A 23976-nucleotide genomic window follows, 5' to 3' on the forward strand; every position below is an offset into this window, starting at 1 on the left:
AGTTGAACAAAAAAAAAAAAAAAAAAAAAACATACGTAGATTTATGAATATCGGTATTAGGAACAACGTAGCAGGAATACAGAATGATTTTTGTGATTTGAAATTGGTATTACCCAAGTAATGATAAATCGCCCCCCCCCCCCCATACACAACCACAAGCACACACACTTTTTGCTCATAAAAAAACAGAAAGCATCAATTTGTAATTGACAAGTGTATTGTACAAGGTGTCAATACAATAATAGTGGAGGTGGTGGTGGTGGTAGTAGTAGTAGTAGTAGTAGTAGTAGTAGTAGTAGAAGTATAGTAGTAGTAGGCCTTCTATATCATAGTGATGGCACATGGTGGTTATGAACCAATGGGAAGCAAGAGAAAAGAGTAGAAAATAATAACCCTCGGTATTTTAAATTTTAAATGAAATCCAACACATCGACAATGCAAATCCTCATCCAGTTTCTTTCTTTTTTCTTTTATTTTTTCCCTCATAATTTGATATTGTCTATGAAAGGAAATTCAAATAGTGAGAAATAAACAGATATGATATATTTACTTGAGCACGATCTCTCATCGGCGCCATCGAGGCAATCGGCGTGCGCGTCACACACGTACACGGATTGAATGCACTCGCCGTTGGGGCACACAAACATATCTTCCGGACAGTAACTCAAACTTTCTGTTTCATGCGTGATAAAGGGGTGAAAAGCGCAAAGCACGATGGAAGAATTAATGAAGAAAGTCTTAAATCTATTTGTTGTCCACTTGCACATTTCTATGAATGCTGCTTATACCAGATAAACAATGATATCTACGGACAGAACATTATTATATGTATAATATTCATAGTTCCGGTTCATTGATACTATGAAATGCACATGCCAAACTTGTTTGGTGAGAAATGCTATCCAGACTTACGAGGAGATTTCGCGATGTCACAAACAAAAGGTCGCTACTTTTACAGCTAATCGACTAACGAAAAATTATAAAATACTTATATTAATGATTTGTTAGCGAAGTCCTTGTTTGAGTAAATGAATGCGCCACACATCCAATAAGGTGACGTCGAATCATAGTACTTAGACATAATAAATCTCATACTACCTCGTTCAAATATTTCTCTGGGGATGTGAGGTAGCTGAATTACAGGATGTCCACATCAACAAGTACGCTGCTGATTACTTTGACACTGGTTTATTTTATGCGCATTCTCTATGTCATTGTTCACACAAAAACAACCATTCAGCTGAAACTGAAATAATTATCAATTCAATTTAATTCAAACTTATTTTCACTTTTGCAACAAAATGTATAAAGAAAAACGTGGAATTTGACATGCATTTCGTGGAATGATACGCAGGTAGCAAAGGATAACATGTTCATGTCTGTAGTTACTGCAATATGAGGCATAATCTATGCAAACATATTTATACATTCTGCGAAAAAAAAATGGAGGTACCCACTCAAAAGACCATGCTTGTACTATGTGGGTACCTCACATGGAAGAGGAAAATCTGCTGCTCTTCAAATGTCATCCTAGGTTGAACGTTTCAGACATTTATTTCTCGAATGAGGCCTTTTTTATCTTTGGGCGTAATCGTAAGATATTCTCAGTGAAGCTTTAGGAGAGGAAGGAGAAGTTTTTGATATTGGATGATGTGACAGCTTCTTGAGTGAGATCAGCACAGCAAATCTTGTAGACGAGCCAATAAAGTGGGTCATTTGCATTGTCATGAAAACTTTGAACAATGTTCCAGCTGTTTCGTTGGATTAGGCGGAAAAAGTTTTGTCACTCGCGGCTAATCCGCTTGCTTTGTTTAATGAGAGAAAAAGCTGGTGTAAAGGGCAAAGGAAGAGACAACCACTGCACAATTAGCAATCACTTACCAGACACAACTTGGTAACACACGCTCCCATTGTACTCCGGTGAGCACGACTCGCTAACTACCTGCCAATCATCGTCGACGTATGTCATCACGTGACATGGACCGTTCCAGGCGCCGCCGCTGCTAGGAGACTGCAGAGTTTCGTTCTCCCCACTGTACACACCCTGTAGATTGATTCTGACACCGAACTCCTCATCTCCGCCGGGCCAGAGGAGGCCTACGGTAGCTCGAACGCGCCGTACGTGAAGGGTGTGGGAAGCGGGTAAGGGTGGACATGATGTAGATGGGAGTGGGGATCCAGTGTGCTCACGGAGCCAGAGGCATAGATCGCCTACACGAACACTCTCTTGTGGACACTCTAGAACAATGATTTGTATTAAAAAAAAAGACATTCACATTGGTTTAAAGTAAAATCAGAAGAGACTAGTTCGTTGAGTATAACGTCACATTAAAGGATTGCTATTGTTGCTGTTTTTGTATAATGACCATACTGATGGAATACTGATGTTAGCAGTAAAGGATCACTGCTCTATTGAATTTCACCAACGATCGTCTGTTTTCAAAATACTTCATTAGAAGGCCATTGTTTCTTAATTACGCAATCATGCATGGAAATAAATGTTAGAGCACTATCTTGCTCTTGCAGAGTTTCATCATGGTATTCTACGAAAAATTAATCTCATATCTATATCCATATAAGATAATTAAGCCGCGATAACAGAGTCGGGGAATTCAACGGAATCGTATTCATTTTCTAATATGCATCTGTTAGCGCGGAGCCAAGATATTTTGGTATCGATGTACATGTCGATAAAGAAATTATTATTAGTACCTGAATCCATTTAATTAAACACCTTAGCAAAGCACAAATTAGTTTATAATGTAGTGAAAACAATCTAACAACAACCAATAAACTCTTCTGTATGTTTTGATAAGGTAGCTGCAGTTATAGTTACATATAATTCATAAGATTCCAAGACGTTAGCCCCGGATATGCGGTTAAATTACATTTTCAAACGGACTAACGCACACAGTGCGTTATAACGACATTTTGATACTCCTCGAGACCATACATCAAAAGAAAAAAAAATCGATGTGCTCTTACAAAGCAGAAGAAACGCTACTTTTCACCTTACCTTCAATTATCAAATCACCAATGCTCAGAGTGACGCGATCTGTGTAGGAAAGAGTGCGAGAAAAAGAAATTTTATTTGCTGAGTGAACGGTGATCGACAAATGGGCAATGGAAAATAAAAATTTTGTGGAAATAAGGAAATGGAAATTCTCAAGCGGTAACTGATAAATGAAATCAACTGATAATCATGGCTCATGCCAATGCGCTCATTTGTAATAGATTTTTGTTCCCAGATTCATGGTAAGAAGTTTTTTTTTCCCCAATACAAAGCCTCTATCATTCATAGTTATCATAGAATTATATCTATCATTTAATAACATAAAACCATGCAAGTATACTACATTGGAATAATAATAATATTTTGTTTCTTTTTTGAACAACATAATGTTAAATACGAAGGGGCCAGAAGTTAGACATTTGACGTGAATGTAAAGAGTTAATTCGAAATGTACCGCTAAAGTAGAACATAACAAGAAGCTAACTATCTATGGTGAAAGGGTACACTGTGGATAGATGTTCGCATTTATCGGCGTGATGGAAGATGGAAAGCTTTATTTTTGTTATACAGGCTGTATATATATATATATCTATATATCTATATCTATATCTATCTATCTATATATATATGTATATATATATATATATACATACATATATATATATATATATATATATATATATATATACATATATATATATACATGTGTATATATATATATATATATATATATATATATATATACAAAACCGAACTCAAGAAATGTATCATGTTGCTAATAACAACAGTCTATTTAAAGAAAACACAAATTTTCAGGCTCCCTGTTCTTCACGTTCTTTGTAAAATTAACTTGACAAAGCCATATGGGCGAAAATTCGTTAAAACGATTTGTCTTTCAAGGAGTTTTATTATTACAGCTGTGGTGAAACAATGTCTTCTTAGATTCTGAGCAGAAACATTTTGCTGTTATATTATTCTATATTGTTTGTCAAAAACGGTAGCAAATTTCCACCATAGATGGCTTACGATTGCATTGATTAATTTTGTTTTGCTTTGTCTTCTTTTAAGATTTATGTTTTATGAGAAACAATGATAATATATTTCTCAAAATCCTTAATCCCTCAGGACGTTTCAAATGAACATTATTGAATTAATCATTAGTTTGAAGTAAAGCTTTCAAATTGATTATTTCGCTTCAAAAAGCATAGATACTATAAGAAATACACGCATGGTGGGTTCATGTTTAGTATCTAAGTGATATAAAAAACAACAACAAAACGGTTGAGAAGAACAAAACCAAGAAAACTTTGCCATTAATTCATATGTCAGATATCCCCATAAAGAAAAAAAAAACCGAACACAGTTTCAAAATGCTGTTCGTGTAGTTTAAAGATTTATTTCTTTGGAAGTGGTTTTGTTTTCATGACTAGAACTTTATTAGGCAGTAAGATGGTCATATCACTGGATTAAAACGCGTATTTTTTTTCTCTCTCTCTCCCTCTACCTGACGACATTTTTGTAAGTGCGCCATTTGGCAATGGCTTGTAAGGTGACATGAACTTTGACAAAGAATCAAATTTTATCATTATCAATTAATACACTAATAGGAATATCACTTCGTTAGATTAGTACTTCCACAAACTTAAAGCAAAAGTAAACAAATAAAGGAAAATATTTAAGGCAGAAAAAGGGATAAATAAATAAAATCATTCCTGTCTCAAACTCCAAACTTTCGCTGCCTGGCTTCCGCCTCCCTCCGTCAAGATTAATTACATCGTCTGAGGTTATACAGACGTGATGTGAAAACAACGACCACAGCCATAAAGCCACTGGACGTCACACAATTCACACTCAAGTATCCTCTTTTATTTGCAATTTGTCCATCAAATTCTCAGAACTTGACATAGTAGAACATAATAGGACGGATTTCTATTGGGGTCAGCCTCTTCATATGGCGTGACTGACAAGCGTGATAAACGCTTGACTTCAATCCAAATGACTCGAAAACTTTTGTCCAAGTTTGGTCCAAGAACAGAAGGGTTTGATCCAAGCCACGCCTGTGAAAAGCGTGATCACACGTCAGTCAACTTAATGACTAGACGATGATGCTCATTGAGCGACGCTCCAACAAGTAACAATAGAGGACACTTTGAGCTCCTCCCACGTGCACACGTGACACGCGTCGATCACTCCGCGATTCTATAGGTTGCCAAGACAATGGACTTGACCCTCCGCACTGATTGACAGGTAGGGCTTCTTCTTCGATGCATAGCTCAATTAAGCAATGATCCTATTTGAAAACTTCTTGATTGGTCTTACTAGTGGGTAAGAATACTGGTGTTACTATTGTTGACTGACAATGATCGATGATTACATTCTTTTCAGGGAAACAGTGGGATCGCTGAAGGATCAGTGTTCGTGAGATTACCTTGGCTACCTGGCTGGTTCTCGGGTATAAATAAGGATCATCAAGGTTGTTCGGATCACACTTTTTAACGTCAGCTCTCTCTGCAACATCTCTCGTAACATAACTCAAAACTCTTAAGTTTCCATCATGACCTTGTTCAGCATTGATCATCTGGCTCAGAGTGACTGTACGTCCCACCGTTCCAGTCCGATACTAGCACCTCAGGCAGAGTTCGGGAGAGTGCCCCGTCCGCAGCTGCAGGCGGCGATGCCGATGTCACCAGCAGCAGACGGCCACCCGGTCAGTCCCATTAGCCCTTCAGAGAGCAACAGTTCCGAGGCCTCTTCCAGCGATGACGGCTCGACATCGGCGAAGAAGCCACCGCATTCCTACATCGCTCTCATCGCCATGGCCATACTCAACTCGCCCGAGAAGCGGCTGCTGCTCTGCGACATCTACGAGTACATCATGAAGCGCTTTCCATTCTTCAAGGACAACGAGCGCAGCTGGCGAAACAGCATACGCCACAACCTCTCGCTCAACGAGTGCTTCATCAAGGCAGGCCGCAGTGGAGACGGTAGAGGTCACTTTTGGGCCATCCATCCCGCAAATGTCGACGACTTCGCCCGAGGAGACTACCGACGTCGTCAGGCGCGCCGCCGAGTTCGTGCATCGGGCATCTCACCATATGCCTACCCGATCGGTATCCCTAGTCCACATCACATGGGATACATGCCAATGGCCGCCTACCCTCAACTTGTCACAGGCTCTCACTTGGCTATGCTACCGGGACTTCCCCCATACAACTTCGCCGCGACACCGCATCACAGCGAAGCGACTCTCCTTGCAGCCGCGGGCGTCACCTCCGTTCCCGTCGACGGCCACCCGTTCATCCCGACACCAGCCATGCCTTCGAGACTGCCCACCACGGTTCCGAGCCCAGCAATCGTCCGGCCCGTGTCGTCTGTGCCACCGATCACCAGCTCTGCAGCCAGCTTCGACGTCGCCGCTCTTCGCAGCCTGGCTACCCACACAAGTTCACCTAGTCTGCATCCGGGACATGCCAAAACCACACTCAAGTCGTCCGTTTTCCCTGTGACGTCACTGTGGAACCCTGTGGGCGTTAGTCCTCCTCTAGTTTAACTCTCAGATTCCAGAGCGCCAAAAATGACTCTTATTTCTTTAAAGAACTTATTTCTTGTAGTGAAATTTCCTGAACTTCCATGGAATTGGTTTCCAGTGATGATATGCGACAATCATTTTTCAGTATGTTTCACTTTGTTGAAAAACAACACTCTGTTCTGGAAATAAATTGTATTGTTTTCCAGGAGAATTCTTTGATTTCCTAGCATTTCTTCTTTTTTTTCGCTCAATGTCTTCATTTCATTTATCGTTTATCAATGTTCAAAAATTTAAGTCGTGCGTGTGATCTCAGATGAGTGTGTGTGTGTGTGTTCGAGTGTGTTTAGCGGCTGTATGCCATTTACATCATGTCTCAATATTCGTTTTTATATTCACAGGCGCACTCATACGCACAAACACACACACACACACATATATATATATATATATATGTATATATATATTATATATATGTATATATATGTATGTATATATATATATATATGTATATATATATATATATATATATATATATATATATATAGTATAAATGTTCATGTATCTACTTGTGTGTGTATTAGAAAGCAGAGATAAGCTGTATATACAAGCTGATTGAAAAAGACTTCCCAAAATGTATGACAGAGAGTCCTGTCCTCATAATTTATTATAGCGCATCGCCCGAGTTAGTTTTCTAAATTTGAAAATAAAACGAAAAAAGAGTAACTTTGCCAATCAAGTTTATTTGTCCTGAATTTCAGGCTCACCTTTTGCACCTTGTTTGCAGATGTATTGCCTCGCCTGCAGCGACGCGCACGCGATGTCGTGCCAATTTGCGGACGACAGCAGACTCTGTTGGTAGATCATCGTGCAGTCTTCCTGCTCGCCTCCGTTCGGTTGAGACATGTCCAGTGAACTGTCACGTGACAAAGTGAGATGACACGAAGATTTATAACTAAATATGTATACATATATATATATATATACATATATTATACATATATATATTATATATATATGCTGTTGATACTGTCCTATATTCATTTGTTCTTTTCCAGGCCCGTTACTATAGATTTAGAAAAAGTTGACCACTTCCGTGTTTGATCTGCTGGCAAGCAAAAAAAAAAAAAAAAAAAAAAACACACACAAACACAAACACAAACACAAACACAAACACAAAAACTCACGTGCAATCTTTTCGTTTCCAGTGCCACTTCCTGGTTTCATCGGCTGATAAGCCCCTCCCCCCCCCCCAAAAAAAAAAAAGAGAAAATCTTCAAGCCCGCTTTTATTTTGTAACGGATGGGGGTTCCGCACCTCATTTTTTCCTGTTCTTTTTTATTTGGGGGACTGTTAGTTATGGGCCTGTTCCCCTCTTTCTCTCAATCCTCCTTGTCTTTATCTATCTGTCCATCTATTTACTATTCATATTCCACATACTAAGAATGTTGCAATAGGATTGGTCCAGAGCTGATCACGTGATGAAGCGTAGTTTTGCCCATCACATCACCTGAGAGGAAAAGTTCGTTACACTCTATGTTGATAGTCCCTTTTGTTTCGCTGATCTCCACACAGTCCACACAGTCCTAACGCAAGATGAGTACGCGCGAAATAAAAGTGCGTTGCACTCATGACCAGTTTTATCATATCCTAGATCATTAAAAAGTGAGTGTCCTGTCACGCTATTAACTCTCTATCGAAGTATTTTGCAGTGTTTGCATTAGATCGATAGATCTACTGTATATTATAATTATGAAGTTTATTATGCCTTGCACCATTAAGAAGGCAATGTCCTATTACACTAACTCTCTGTCGACGAAGAAGTTGCAATATGTGTATTAGATCGATAGATATACTGTATATCATATTTCTCATATCCTAACACTTACACTGTATCGAAGAACCAATCTGCATAGCTCAGCGGACTGCCGTCCATCCAACGGAAGTGACCTTCTCTGGCCGCGTCGGTCAGACCTGAAAAACACAAATCACAACATATATAATTATTCATTTTAAACCACCCTTTACATCGATTTCATGCAGTGATTATCAACGTTATTTTGTGCGTATCCGCGTGGGATTCTTCCATTAGTTCTCCTGAGGCGACTATTCAGCACCTTGATAAATCCTTGTCATTTGATTGGTTGTTTGATATTGATCATCTGTCCAATGTTATCATCACGTAGTAATTCGTGCAATTGTGGCTCCATTTACCGAACAGTCTTGGATCCATGCGATTTGCTCCGTTGCACGCACGCCGAGAGCAATAATATTCCATTCCGTACAAAATGAAATTAATGATCCATTCAACTCGGCCCTCCCTTGTAGAATAGATCATTTCATCTTTCACCTCATGAAGTATTCTGTTCGTCGCACTCATAAGCATGTATTATTTGTATAACAGCTTACCACTAAACAATATTGGAGGTGATAACACTTCCATCACTTCAAGAAGGGAAATTAGGTATAACGAATTCGAGTACAATGTTTACCTCAATCAAAGTTCTACAACAAGAGCTGAATGCAAGTTCGCATAAGGCCATCCTTCTTAACCCGTCGAATACTAGTCTCGATCATACTTAGACAGGTGTTTACGGGAAGTCGAGGTTTTTAAGAAATTATGTTCAATTGGATAAAGAGAGCAGATGTTAAAATAATTCATTTATTGAAAGAAACATCAGAGGAAAACCCGAAAATTAAGCACAAGAACTTGCGTAATAATATCGAAGGGTATCGACTGCAAATCAGCAGAATATGAGTGAATAATGTGTTACTTGCCGATGTACGTTTTTTCGTCGTTTCCTGTAAACCAAGATGACGTCAGCATATAGTGGATGTAGCTCATTTCTACCGAGTCCTTGATGCTCACGAGATGTGCGCCCTCTTCGTCGCATGCGAGAGAGGCATCGTTCCACCTGAGGGTTTGGTTGAGTGAAGTGAAGCGGTAGCAGTTACCTCTGAACTCTTCCCAGCCATCGGGACATGCGTACTCTGTACGGATCAAAACGCAAGAACGGACTTGATTGATGCAAAAGGTCGTAAATGACATGTGAAATAATCCAGTTCATCACAACATAATGATGTTGTGACATAAAAATCCACTGACATCTGTCTATTTTCAAATCAACATCAAACCAATAATTCTCCCAAGCATTACTGTGACAGACAGGAATCACAGGTGCGCACTATGACTTGAGCAATCGATAAATTGGGCTAATAAAAATTAATCTTTTCTACATTTCACTAGAACCTAGCAGTGCCAAAGATGTACAAACCTCTGTCTACTTTGCAGATTCTGGAAGGCTGCGCATTCAGATTTTATCGAAAGTAGGGAATTGTGTGCTTACGTAAACTCTACATGTTGCCTTGTACGCTAATCTTGACGCTGCCTGATGTGATTCGTTGAATGCGAGCACTCGTGAGCTTTGACATAATAAGCCAATTCGTAATTAGCTCATGTACACATTGGTACAAATGACCTTTCTTTTTTTCTCAGTTGGTTAGGCTCTTCATCGTTTTTAAAGCGGCACAATGCATAAGCTTGCCCGACGTAACAATTTATGGAATTCATGTTCAAACAAAGATGAATTTGTGTTTAGATCAGGTGATCAGAATACTCCATCAGTTGACAATTTAGCAGGCATTAATTTCATTGTTTTGTATTGAATGCAATAAGAGCCTATTTCCTTTTATATTGCAAAATACCATTCTTGCTGTCAGATGGATGTGCTGGCAAGCACCATTTAGATAAAGATTACATGAATAACCATCGCATGACAGATGCTTATCTCAGTGAATTTAAAACCAAAATGTCTGTGTTGGTACAAATGCTCATACGCAAAGTGGAATTACAAACTGGTCTATTACCGAACGGTAGCACAAAGCAGAGCTCTCACATTTTTTCTGATGGCAATTGTTCTTTTCTTCGTACAGTCTTATCGAATGTGTAATGACCCATTTTAATTTATAAACGCTTTACCTTTGTGGGAATGACGATACGAAGTAACCAATGTAACAGAAATAAAACAGGACATGCTTAAAAATGCTCATGTGCTGTTTCTAAAGAGCGCAGTTGGTACCCAAATATCAAAACAATGTTAATGTTTGACACATTCAAGGATGTAATCGACATACTCCATACTTTTTTTGCAATCTTTTACCATTCGGAGACACCTCGATGTCCAGTTCGGTGTAGGACGAGCGATACTCGGCGTAAAACCCTTGGCCTTCCATACCGTCATCGTTTGATCTAAATTTGACGGTCACGGTATTCGAGCTGCTCCTCACCGCACTTGGCGGCGGCATGCCATTGCAGAATCTCCCCAGTTGCGTCATGTCTGGTTCCTTTGTGTCCCAACCGTCGAAAATAACGACGTAGTCGGAATCTTGGCAATCAGTGTCTTCGACGTGGGACCAGACGCTGAAATTAAGGAAGGTGATGGTGACGAAGGAGCCCTCGGGGGTGCGGATGTACCACAAGCACCGGGAGTTTGCCTCGTAGGGGTACGGGTAGTTGACGGAGACAAAGACAGCAGACGGGAGGGTGCAGAATTCATCATTTGTGTCACGTGCGCAGGTGTCCCTGCCGAATCCACAGCCACCGATATCTATCATGTGGTTGAAATCGACGCTCTTTATCGATTGCAATAATTGCATTCTCAATCAATTACATTATTTACCACTGAGCGAGTAAATTACACACCCACACAGAATGTGAGCAGGTGTTCTTTGGTGTCGCCACTTAGGCCTACATTCCTCTGTCCTTATTCTTCAAATATCTATCATTAGCGAGCTTTAAATCTGCGACGTGAATGCTAAGACGACGCCAAGTAGGCTTAAAATGGCGTTCTGCACATGCACGAGACAGGTGTTTCCATTGTCCAACCCGAAGACTGCGTCGCCTTTACGTTCGCGTCGCAGATCTGAAGCTCGCTATTACCACTAATGGTTGATGTTGTAGTTGTGGTGGTATTTGTATGAGTGGTATCCCTACATTAGTACAATCACGATATAGCGCCATTTTGCTCTTTTTCTTATACAAATTCAAATTCAAATTTTCAAATTCAAATTTTATTTCCATTCAACATAAAATCATCAAACAATTCATACAATGAAAACACATAGATACAAATTTATGATTATCAAAAGAAATATACACACATACACAAAACAACAACAAGAACAAGAGCCGATGCGTAAATTCATGTGAATGGGGGGTCAACAGAGAAGAGCAATAAGCCTTGTAAATCGCTGACCCCTAGAAAACATAAATAATGTGTAAAATATATCGGGAGTATAGAAACGAAACTAAGGAGGAAAAGAAAAGGACAGGACTGAAGAACAAATCAAAAGACATATATAAGTGCAATTAAAGTAATCATTCTGAATGAGAATATAAATTCAGGAGTAAAAATTTATAATTCCTTTTAAAACTATTCAAAGACGGTTTTTTTTATACTGCTGTTTTGCATGTCCTAGATTTTCAGGAATTCATTTTTTTTTTCATGTGAAGAGACTCAGTTTAATTATGATTTTGCTTGAAATGAAATAACGTTAATATTGGTAAAATGCATTTGTTACGTCAGTGCTGAGCATTTACTGGGATGCTGCTCTATTTTATGAAGGTTACCTGTGGTGCGGTAGGATGCGTTAAACCCCTGCGACATGCCCGCCAAACCCGTGTCCAGCGAAACGACCACGATGGACGAATTCGAGATGAAAAAGGGCGGAGCCTCGTGCCCGCACATCGACTCCTTGACCGCGCCCTCATGCGTCCACACTGACACCTCGTCCACGCACTCTTCGTTGTTTGGGAACTGCATGATATTGAACGCGGGGAACTGCAGCTCGACGAACCGACCTTCTCCCGCTGACACCTTCCACTGACATGAGGTGAAGGGCGGAATGGCCGACGGGAAATCCTTAGTGCTGAAATAACCGCTGGTGTCGTTAAACGTCTTATGGCCACTCCCACAAGCTTTGTTACAGTCAATTTGTTTACAATCTGTCACATGGCAGTAAAAACAAATATTGTGGTAATTATGACGATTATGAAAATTATGACGACGATAGTGCTACTGTGATCGCAAGGATATTGACAGAAATATGTGATATTGAAAACAATTATTTTGTCTTTAAACATGTTAAAAGCAATGGAACTGAATCGAAGATAGAGAAAATAACAATGAGATGATGGTGAAAATGTAACATTAACAAAGTTCTATGATGAATAACAACAATAGAAATGATAACAAAGACAGGGACGAAAATGAGACGCAAATGATGGTAATGATGAAAAGAAGAAGAAAACGACGACGAAAGAGATTAGAAGGAGTAGGAGAAGGAGCAAAAAACCAAATGTGAAGTTTAAAAAAAAGAATTGAGATAAATATGCTAGACATTGATATCATCACGACAGCAACGTAGAAAACGTTGCATAATACATACTCAAATGATTTGCTCGACCACTCACCGACCATGTCATATCGAGCCTCAAAGCCCAGCTCAAAGGGCATGTCCACGGTCAGTTCGTCCATTCGCAGCTCCAGCCGCATGGCGTTGGACTTCCCGATGATCTCCACGTCTTGAATGTTGCCGCAGTAACCACCACGCTGATGGAAAGCGGTACGGTTGCCAAGGGAGATAACATCCTCTATGTCGAGAGTATCGAGGCAGGCGATGTCATTGGTCATGCGCAGACTGAGCCAACTGATGTGTAACCTTTTTTTATTGATGAAAGAGGAGCAATTCAATCAGACAAGTATTCCAAAGAAGTGCAATCGTGTCGAGTTGTTACCATTTTTACGACGAAAATGCACCACTTAATTGACGATATGTCTCGCTACAATAACCTTACGTTTTTTCAATGCCTTTGCTTGAATCTCTCCTTTCAGTATATTATGTTTATCCTAAACTTTTTTTCCTCCTGCCATATTTTTAAGAACTTCCAACCTAGATTCTACGCCAATGCCCCTTTTCCCCGAAACTAAATAATAAAGGGAGATAAGTTTCATAACATTTAAAATCTGAGTTGACTTCATATTAAAATTATAATGTGGATGCCCTACCCTACACTCACCCCCACCCCTCCCCCTCACCTGACGTAAAGTCCCTTTGGGCCGTTGACATGGAAACGGCACGACGACAGCTGGTTGTACCACGGTGGGTAGCTCATCGCCTGTAGATGGCCGAACGATGCTGACGTCACATGATCGGCCACGCCCTCTGACCAACTGCCATGGCAACGTAGATCGGCGAATTCTTGGAACGCATAAAGGATTTTACACAGGAAAGAATTAAATGATTGTGTTTTCAGTGGTCACGTTTTCGTCAAAATAATCAAGAAAATTGGAATATTACTTGAAGTTTATAGACTATCCACCACTCACCAACCACTTTTCTCTTTTGTTCTTTTTGCAAAATGTAGGCCTACCATGATAAATCGTGATGCCATCATACGTAACCATTGCCCGAATGAAATGCAGTTTCTTATGATATGAGTTTAGACGTTCCAACAACTACAGAATAATCTGTTGCTCTGTATCATACTAAAATGTGTTCACATTAAAGTAACAAACGCAAACAGGGGGCATTTCATGAAGCGTTTTGGTCAGAAATTTTCCTGACAAACTGTTACAAGCTACTGAAATCCTTGCATCTAATTGGCTGAGAGCAAATTTGTCTGACAACTTTGTCGGACAAAATGCTTCATGAAATGCCCCCAGAGGGAAACTGACCAAAAATGAATATAATTCATTAGTGGAAAAACGAGCAAAGAAAATGGTATTCCATCGGGATTGGAGCCCTAGACCTCCAGATTGCCAGCCCGGTGCTCTACCGACTGAGCTATAGAAAGCCCTAGTACAGCGTTCTATTAACTATTACAGTCGAGAAGTGAAACTAACCAACTTCACAGACGAACTTTGTCACGGCGCCACAGTCGTCAATGGTGTCAGTGAGGTCACTCGTGTTCCGTCTGATCGAGTGACAACTGCCGTCCTGGGAAGGCAGCGTGACGAGTACTTCCGGGTCGTCTCGGCTTATGAGTCTGACGTCATTAGCATCTGCTAATATCTGGGAAGGAAAATAGACCACGTACGGCATTAACGCATCGCTTATGGACACCTCGTGTGTCCTGCGTATGGTCTATCATGGGAAATTACAATAGTTCATATACGTGTCATTCCCAGATCATAAAGGCATCGTACGCATCTATGTTTGACGAAAACTTTGATCAGTTAGTGTGCTACGAAATCACGTGTGACCCTTTAAGTAACACTGATATGTGCTTCGCGACTTAATGGCCCGAATTCACGAAGGTGGTACAAATGAAACAGTGGTTTACCAAAACCATGGAGAGCCAAGTGTCGCATGGAATATTTCGTTATTTAGTCGTTTCGTCTATGAATTTTTTTTTGTAACGAAATGACAACATTTTGGAACTAAATGAACATTTCGTCCATGAAATGATAATTTCTTTATCGAAACGGTCATTTTGCCGACAAAGTGACTGATTTCGTAACGAAATATTCCGTGCGACACATGGTGCTCCATGGCTTTTGTCCATGGTGAATTTGGGCCAATGTGTACATGAAGGAACGTTTATTTCTAAATCGGATCAACTTCATGTGATTTGCCAGAGTTTACCTTTCCCCAAGTCTCTTAGTTTTCATGTATTCTTACACCTGATGTTCATATAATAATGATTTGTTACAGTTTTTTGAGTGTAGGTGGGTTTTCTGCCTGTCTGTAATTTCTGTTTCTGTACACGAGACGGCTGGCGATGCAAAGAAAACAACAACAGCTTACTTGCAATGTTACCAGGTCATCTATATTTGGCAAGTGGCCCAAGATTTCCAAGCACTGATTGGTTGCCTCCGACCACGTGAACGCATCCGAATCGATGACGTAGAAGCACGAATAGGCGCTCTGGGTAATAGTTGAATTTTGGGGCGTGGCGATGTTGTCGTTACATATATCTGCAACAACAATCAATAGAATGCTCAAAACCGAAATGAAAAAAAAAAATCCAGACTGATATGCCAGACAGTACTGGTTTTGTTTGCTTCAGCGTATTCATTTCTGATAGAAACAAATGAAAAAAAAAACAATGTTTCCCAATTCCTGTCTAAATTGCTACGACCATGACGACCAAAAGATCTGGAGGGCATTTCATGAAGCGTTATGTCGACAAATTTGTCGGATATATGCTCTCAGGCATTCAGATGCAAGGATTTCAGTACATTGTGAAAATTATATTTTGTCAGAAAGAGAAATATCTGACCCAAATCTTCATGAAATGCCCCCGTAAAAGTAACTTCGACACAGACGAAATATTCGTTGAGTTGAGAGACCGAGTGGAAAGGATAATGGAGAATATTTTATGCTTTCAAATTTACGTTTATAAAATTGTCTAAAGAGAAATAGTATGAAAAAATATTCATGATCATGATGATGGCTTATTCACTATTGTTTTTAATAGTCCCTTATACTTAAATACTTGTTATTGAAATAGGTACGGCCTAAACAGAAAATGAATGAAAGTCAGAAAAGATATGAATAAAAAGAACACAGACTGAACCATATTTGTTGGTGTTTGGATCACAGCAATACCTATCATAGCGTTGTATTCTTCTCTAGCCGAAATAGGAGAAAAAGCTTTTATCTCAGTTCCAAATGAATTGAACCGAACTGATTACAACTTGTCTCACTTCGTAGTTAATACCGACCCATGCAATTGTGCTTCGTGGAGTCCAGTCTACTCCCGCGCGGACATCTGCAGTAATAGCCACCCGGAACATTGGCGCAGTCGTTGGAGCACCCCGTGTCACTCCGCAGACACTCGTTCATATCTGCGTGTGAGAGAACGTACCATCGAATAGCTGATCAGAGCAGTTTATTTTTGTATATCATGGCTTTAATGAATCAACACGGGATTATCAATCAGACCAGCACATTAATACAATGTTCATCAATAAAAATATCGTTGATGTAATGTAGTCATGGCTATACAGTCGATCTGAACGTATAGTGTCGCGATCTCAGCATTTCGAGTATTCGATTTCTATGTGCGGGAATAGAGATTTTCCCCATCATAATCAAATGCCGTAATGAAATGACACATCTTCACAATGTTCCAAGGAGAAGTTATTATGTAATGAAGAGATTATTGATAAGGCAGCAGTGGTTTACAGATGATATCAATTTTGTTTTTGCAAGTGGTTTTGTGCAGCTACATTACTCTATAAAAAGTAGTATAATCAAAGGTCAGAATTGCACGCTATGGATGTGATTGTTTACTTTAAATAATGTTATTTTGTACTGGATAAAAACGCCATCATTTCAATTGGACTGCACATGTTTGAAGTTTTACCACACACCAAAGAGAATACGAGGCTGAATAGACAAGAAACGTTTAAATTAATTGTGAATAACACGACATATATGCTTTAATGTCTACACATTGTCTCTTCGACATAATCTACAACAAAGAAATTCTCTGCAAACTTACCGAGCTCGCACAAGGTTCCGCGCAGTATGGTACTATCACATTCGAATGGCATCCAGCGAAAGTTAGCCATGCCGTCCACTGCGGCGCACAGCTCCACCCCCGACTTTTCGGGAGGGTCGACGAGGAAGTCCTGGTATATCATTGGCGTTCCGTCGTCCCAAACGAAAGGGACATCGTCTCCCGCCTTCGTGGCGCCGATGACCAGCTGCGTCTTGGCGAGAAAGACCAGGTCCTTTTGGCGCGAGAGCAGCTCCGCCTTCAACGCAGACGATTTGATCAGAGCGCGCGAACTCTCCTCGGCGAAGATATCTTGGCACGCCGATGCCTCGTTGCTGCTTACCGAGCTGTAGCAGTGGCCGGAGTGGAGGAAGGACTTCCCACGCCTGCACACGTTACCGGTCCCTGAAGGAAGGAAAGAAGCCAAGGTCTAGAAATGGTTTTGTTTGATACTCATCATCTTGTCGCTGGATAAATTTCAAATACCTTTCGCTATTTTGTATTTGCTTGTTTAAGTTTGATCGATGAAAACGGTCATCCTTTTCCAGCACTCAATTGGTTACAGGTGAACCACCTCGTGTGGGAAGCTTCTTTTGTTGCCGCTTAGTGTAGGGTCTATGCATTGTGAAATATTTTTAACCGGAAATTTTGAGAGCAGCTTTATTGGTACCAATATCAAAATGCTCCCTGTATTTACGAATTGACTTGAAAGTCAATAACATGTCAAATGAAGGAGACACTAAGTCACATTTTGTCCTCACCTCGAAGGGGACAGCCGACCAGCTCCGCCCGGATGACGATCTTGGGTCCGTACCACTCGTAGGGCATGATGCGTACTTTTCTTGTCACTATGGGTCTGTCCAGATTGGTGCGTGACTCCGTGTTGTGGTCACTGTTTCCTTCAAGAATCTGCGGGCAGTTGTGTCAAAATTAAAGGAAAATGAAATCCGAATATACTAACAATGACTGATGTGGATTATTAAGTGAATGCAGCATTATGAGCGTAGCACAACTAGTGAAGTTTGAGGGGAGTCTGACAATCTGCTTAAAAGTTATGAATTTGTTAAAATTTTAGTGCAGCCATGGCTGGATCTCAAAATAAAAGATTATTTACTTCTTTTAGAAAGCAGGGGGAATACTCTTACACTTAACATGATTTTGAATAATATCAGAATAAAGAGGAGGGATTGTGTACTCTATATGAAAACTGATATTTTGTGGAATTCTTTGTGATATTTCGTTGTCCACGTGTGAAATCACAAACAGTTGTAATCTTCTCATTAAACGATGGCGGCACTGAAACTTCCAAAAATTCAAAACTTTCAATTGAACTCATCATCAGATCTCCCTCAAACTTCACAGATGTGTGCTATTAATATTGTCCTATTTGTGATCACATGCAAGTGGGAGATATAGTTTTTCCTCTTCCATTTTAAGTGAGCTGATATTAACTGTTTTCAATGAACGCAAACTTACTGATATGATAATGTATAATAAAGATGATAAGTGAAAGATGATATCACATTGATGACGATAATGACGACGATGACGACAATGTTAGAAGGACACAACCATTTGCATCAGCCACCAGCTAGATCCAAAGCAATGTTACAATCAGCATAGCTTGAGAGTGCCTTGCCTCTTCCGCGGCAATACACGGTAATATCATTCGGTTTACGATAGCAAAAATAAACACATCAATTGATCATTGACAAACATACGTTGTACAGGGTGATTTAGGGACCGGCGTGAAGTTTATGACCAAAGATGGTTAGGACGATGAAGCTACAACTCCATGTTAGAACTGACCAGTTGCGTATTCAAAATCGAGTTGCTTTTCATTCCTTACCATCTGCCGTCCTTCGACGTCACGGTAGAACAGCCAGGCGTTGTCATCGGACTCGTTCATGGCGCGTACGCTCCAGTAGGCCAGCCGATAGGCCGTCACCCAGCGCACGACGTTCTGGTCGCCAGGGCCTTGTGTGATGACGGCCGTGATCGTATACAGCTCTGGTAAATCGACCTCGGATCATCGGTGGAGAAATCAGCCATGCCAAATGATGATCAATTTCTTTTATTCGTTTTTATATGACTCGTCAATTCTTATGTTGACAGAAAAACATTTAGCTGTTTCGTTTGCAAACTAAACGGCCCGTGCTCCAGATATGATGGAAAGAGATCATGCGTATTGTCGACCTACGACTACGATTCCTCCATTATCCCAGGAACCTTGAGTTTCTGAACTGAACAGTGCCTAAAAAGTTGTTGTTGTTTTTTAACCAAACATTCTTTGAACATCACTGGCAAGTTCATGCCGAATCGAGAACGAGTGAAGTACCTAACCAATTAGAAACAAAATGAAAGGCAATTGTAAAAATGTGCACATGAGCTAATTGTGAACAGACTTTACTAAAATGAAGGATCTTACGAAACACCTGCAGATGGTGTTTACCTGTAGCCACTCATTCCTGGCGAAAGTCCCCCTGGCGCCCCAGAAACCATGTGGGCTTGGCGTCCCTTCGTTTCGCTCAAGATGCAGCCGACCGTTGAATCCAGGAGTGGCGTAATAAAAAGTGCTGGCGCTCATAGCTTCGTCGGGGATCTTCTCGCGGGATTCCAGCCCATTGCGCTGGTTGCAAACTGTCGAGAATTATTAAGCGGCCATCAGAATCAAGATTATGTTGCTTGATTTCCCGATAATATTAATTCGAGCACGATTTCGTTCGGTTTTGACCATTTGTGGCGAACAGAATTTGCAACGTATAGCCTTTGGCCAAGAGTGAAAAGTCAGTGTTGATCCACTTTTTTTGTTGCCTCTTAATATTCATCATTACGATAATATCTTTTTTTATTGACTGTATTCCATATTTTCTGAAAGTGGGATTATGACAAGTGATCAAACAGCCTGAAAATGATGGGGACATCATCTTTAAACCCACATTTTAAAGAGGTAAATATAAATATCGCCAAATAAAAAAGGGGTTTTTGGCATCTTCACTGAAGAAAAGTTCAAAGGGGTAGTCACAGAGTTCGCATGACCTAGAGAATCGTTGAAAATGATGAGTCTTATATTTACCTAGATTTTGGCAGCCAGTGAATTCCGTTCTCAAGCAGATGCTACCGTGCCAAGCAACAGGGTTGAGTCTGATCCGTGGCGTAACAATGGGTGGGTCCAACGTTTGGCGCCAAAGAGTCATCCTGTCCCGGTTTCCGATGAATCGCTGTAGTATGAGCAGTGTCGGGGAAAAGTTAACGAAGTGCGCTTAGTGTCTCTCTGTTGCTGACTGTGTATGGTAATGGTTCATTATGATAATTACAATTATCAAAGTAAAAGATAAGGCGTCTTCCCACATGCTCGACACCCACGAGTCATATGGCCCACGAGCTAGACATTAAAAGGTCCACGAGTCATACAACCCACAAGCCAGATACCAAGTAAAACAGACCCATGAGCTCGTCATTAGTAGGTAAAAAGGCCCACGAGTCCTACACCACGTGCATTAAGCCCCGTGATGTAATGCCGAGCTTGTGGGCCTTGTTTGCCTAGTGCCGAGCTTAAAGACCGTGTAGCTTATAGGAATGTTTCAGTTGATGTTCACTTAATGTCTAGCTCGTGGGCTGTATGACTCGTGGGTAGTATGACTCGTGGGCGGAATGACTCGTGGGCTGTATGATTCGTGGTAGTATGACTCGTGGGCAGTATGACTCGTGGGTCGTATGACTACGTGGATGTCCAGCTCGTGACGTGTGCCCACGATTGATATTACAATAAAAATTATTACATTTTGCATCCATCTGCTGGATACCGGGATAACATTTCATTGTTCGGCCCCGCCTTACTACATACAATATCTTCCTTTCAATTAGGCCCACACATCACAAAATACATGCTGATAACTAGGACTTTCCGTAGATCTTGGTAGCTGGGTTAGGTTTAAAATGGAGTGCCTCGATCGAAACTGAAAAAGAAAGAGAAGCCATCTAAAGTGCACTCAGAGAAAGAGAACCCCCTATAAGTGCACTAGATCGAACGAGAAGAATAACAATTTTCGCTCTAGTTTAGGTTTGGGATTTTTAATCCCACAAGCGTACTGATTCATATTCACTTTATTGTTCCTGTTGGTGTCGTTGGTGTTGTTAATGTTATTGTTGTTTATACCTCTATGCATTTCAATACAATGCTCGATGGGTTGTCGCGGGTGAGCTTTTCAAATTTTGCTATAATCATTCCAGCACTGCTGTAATGCGGTCATGTTGGCCATTGTCCGTATAAAACAAGCCAGATCGCAGACTTTTTTATTCACCGTTATCTTCATCTAAAATGGCATGATCCTTGTCTAAATCCTTGTTTTCCTATGCAAACATATTTATGTTATAAAAGATCATTGTTTAGAAACTAAAATATCTGTAGAAATCGTAGAAGAAAAAAAAATAGATATAACACTGCATTTCAAAATATTCTAGTTCCACCTGGATTGTGATGCACTTTATCGTTTTGAAAACTTACTCTCCTTCCATTGCTATCGCGATAGGGAGTCAGAGCACCTTTCTCTGGGTCAGTTGTGTCAAGATAGGAGATGGTGTACGCTTTGACCCACGCCTCCCGGTCGAGACAACCCTGCGTGATGACGCCGTGAATCCGCTTGACGTTGACCGGACCAAAATCGATCTGCAAAGAGCGAAAACGGAGTGAGAATATTGTATTCTTTCATCATTCTGTGGTAGCGTGGTTAAGAGTCGTGAAAAGCAGATCAGAGGTATATGGGTTCAAATCGTCCTCGGACATCCACGAACAGGATGTTTAACAAATTAAAGTCCATCTTTAAGCTGGAGTACAAACGGGTATCAAGCAGAGATATAGCAGAGGCCTCCACTGATTAATAAGACCGTGCTATTTCATTATGTTCTCACCACTTATTAAAGCTCTTTTGAAGAAAAAGAAGAAGAAGAAGAAGGAGAAGAAGAAAAAGAAGAAAAAGAAGAAAAAGAAAAAGAAAGAGGAGGAAATACTTTTCAGCTCTGACTAGGTACTCCTTAAATTTTCTTTTGCAGTCCAGCTTTATCTAGGCTAATTATTGTAGCGTCGAGTTGTTGTCATTGCAACTTGTCGACAAATTTCCCTTCACTGGCCTAAATAAACAACAATTATTCAGTGCTTGGAATAGTAATCCTCGAATATGAAATATGATTAGCCGGGTGCACATCACTAGACCGACACCCACGAGTCATACAGCCCATGAGTTCGACACTTTAAGCAAGAAAGGCCCATGAGACCGACAAAGTAAGCCCGTGTTGGATCGTCGAACTCGATGGGCTGTTTTTAACTAGACCCTTCACGTAGTCACTGCCCTTAGAATCTTTAGTAGAGTGACTGACCGGTTTAACTGTTCAAGATTATTGAACAAAATAGAATTATAAACATAGAATGTTTTGGAAGGATTCTATTGAAGTTGTATCGACTGCACAAACTTTTGGTAGTACGATCAAAATTGCACTTCAGCTCCGATCTGTCATCATATTCCATTTTATGATAACATTCTCGGTGATTTTGAAACTTAGAAACATCGTTCGTGATTGGCATAGATTCATCACAGAGTTCAACGAGAAACTGAAATGTTATTGCTCATTTCTGGAATTTATAGAACTAGGAAACTTCGTTTTAAGTCCTTTTTAATAAGTCATGAGATTAAGAAAGTATCTGAGAACCTGAATCCATTCTGCCGTGGAAACACCTGAAGCCATCCAGCCATATGCCCTCTGGGTGAGGAAGCCGACACGCCCGGCTCTCGGGGTATGGTCTTCGTCGCTCCATGATGATGCAGTGATTTGGTTGTCATGGATACCATCTAAGGAAACCCCAACAACCTCATCACAATCTGGTAGTCCAAGGGCCGTGTAAATGTGATAAAAGACATAATATGAACATTTAGAATAATACAATACAAATATAAGAGAATATGGGGAGGAAATACTAAAAGAAAATTATGAAAATTCTGTTTCGTTAAGTTACCTGTTGCGACCGTCTAGTCATCGGTTTTCAACATGGGCAAGTTTTTTTTTTTCAATGTTGATTCAAAGACCACCGTTCTCTGTGAACATGGATGTTAGAGATGTGTTGTAGCAAAGTCCCGATATTACTACATGTTTTGCAGTAATTTGGATTCTTTCAAAGCTAAAAATTGGCCTGAAATTAGTCCGTTTCACAACAGCATACAGTGAGCCTACATAGCTCATTGGCACAGTTTGTAGCTGTCGCTATAGCATATGATATTGTCTACTTCTCCTCCTTCACAGTGTGCCTCGGAATAGCTGCACTATTAGATAGATGGTGCAATGTGAATGCACAGTATGGTGATGGTGGTGGTGGTGGTAGTAGTGCTTATGATGATGATGATGATGATGATGATGACTATCATTACTATTATTATCAGTACCTTAAATTTATCCTGATTTGCATATCGACTGTTACAGTGTCTGATCGAAAGCTTCGAACAAATCAATCACATTTATTCATCTTTTTTACCATATTCATTGCTCTGAAGGACAGCGGGATGCCCTGTTTTTGGTTGGATAGGGCCTGAATGTTTTTGTACTGGCAAGTCTGGAAAGGATCACGATGGTATATGTAGCGCTATTGGCTGGAGCTATGTTGGCTGACTCTCAATCAGCCACTCACCGTTATCGAGACATCCCAAGACGGTGACGGAGAGGCAGATTTGCTCTTGCCACACCTGAGGCAACACGCGCAGGCATTTGGCGCGGAGCGGAGAAGGCATGAATGACGTAGCGTTACACGTTGACTCGCTGTTGGCCAGAAACGTCTGTGCGCAGACGTACAAAGAAAACAGAGAAAATCAAATCAATTCAATTCGATTCAATTCTGCAATTCAAAGTAATATATTCACTTCAACTCATTGATTCAATTTGATT

At 40.4% G+C, this 23976-nt stretch overlaps 1 protein-coding gene across 1 annotated transcript in view; it reads right to left on the minus strand.

Annotated features, from left to right (window-relative positions):
* Positions 1–23976, minus strand: part of LOC139720928 (uncharacterized) — a 77533-nt gene that overhangs the window by 17522 nt on the left and 36035 nt on the right. The window contains exons 10-32 of the mRNA XM_071632258.1: positions 23723–23867; positions 22753–22922; positions 21554–21715; positions 20123–20267; positions 19499–19686; positions 18896–19069; positions 17808–17955; positions 17050–17451; positions 16268–16390; positions 15348–15517; positions 14444–14612; positions 13637–13799; positions 13012–13259; positions 12169–12543; positions 10674–11146; positions 9318–9528; positions 8429–8513; positions 7307–7455; positions 6284–6462; positions 5839–5875; positions 3017–3055; positions 1882–2238; positions 551–673 (exon numbers count right to left, since the gene is read on the minus strand). Coding sequence (XP_071488359.1) covers positions 551–673; positions 1882–2238; positions 3017–3055; positions 5839–5875; positions 6284–6462; positions 7307–7455; positions 8429–8513; positions 9318–9528; positions 10674–11146; positions 12169–12543; positions 13012–13259; positions 13637–13799; positions 14444–14612; positions 15348–15517; positions 16268–16390; positions 17050–17451; positions 17808–17955; positions 18896–19069; positions 19499–19686; positions 20123–20267; positions 21554–21715; positions 22753–22922; positions 23723–23867 — 4435 coding nt within the window. The remainder of the gene's footprint in view (positions 1–550; positions 674–1881; positions 2239–3016; positions 3056–5838; positions 5876–6283; positions 6463–7306; positions 7456–8428; positions 8514–9317; positions 9529–10673; positions 11147–12168; positions 12544–13011; positions 13260–13636; positions 13800–14443; positions 14613–15347; positions 15518–16267; positions 16391–17049; positions 17452–17807; positions 17956–18895; positions 19070–19498; positions 19687–20122; positions 20268–21553; positions 21716–22752; positions 22923–23722; positions 23868–23976) is intronic.

Source organism: Diadema antillarum, unplaced genomic scaffold (assembly GCF_040938485.1).
Source record: "Diadema antillarum isolate AM-2024a unplaced genomic scaffold, OU_Dant_1.0 scf00000135, whole genome shotgun sequence".
In the NCBI taxonomy this organism is placed as follows: domain Eukaryota; kingdom Metazoa; phylum Echinodermata; class Echinoidea; order Diadematoida; family Diadematidae; genus Diadema; species Diadema antillarum.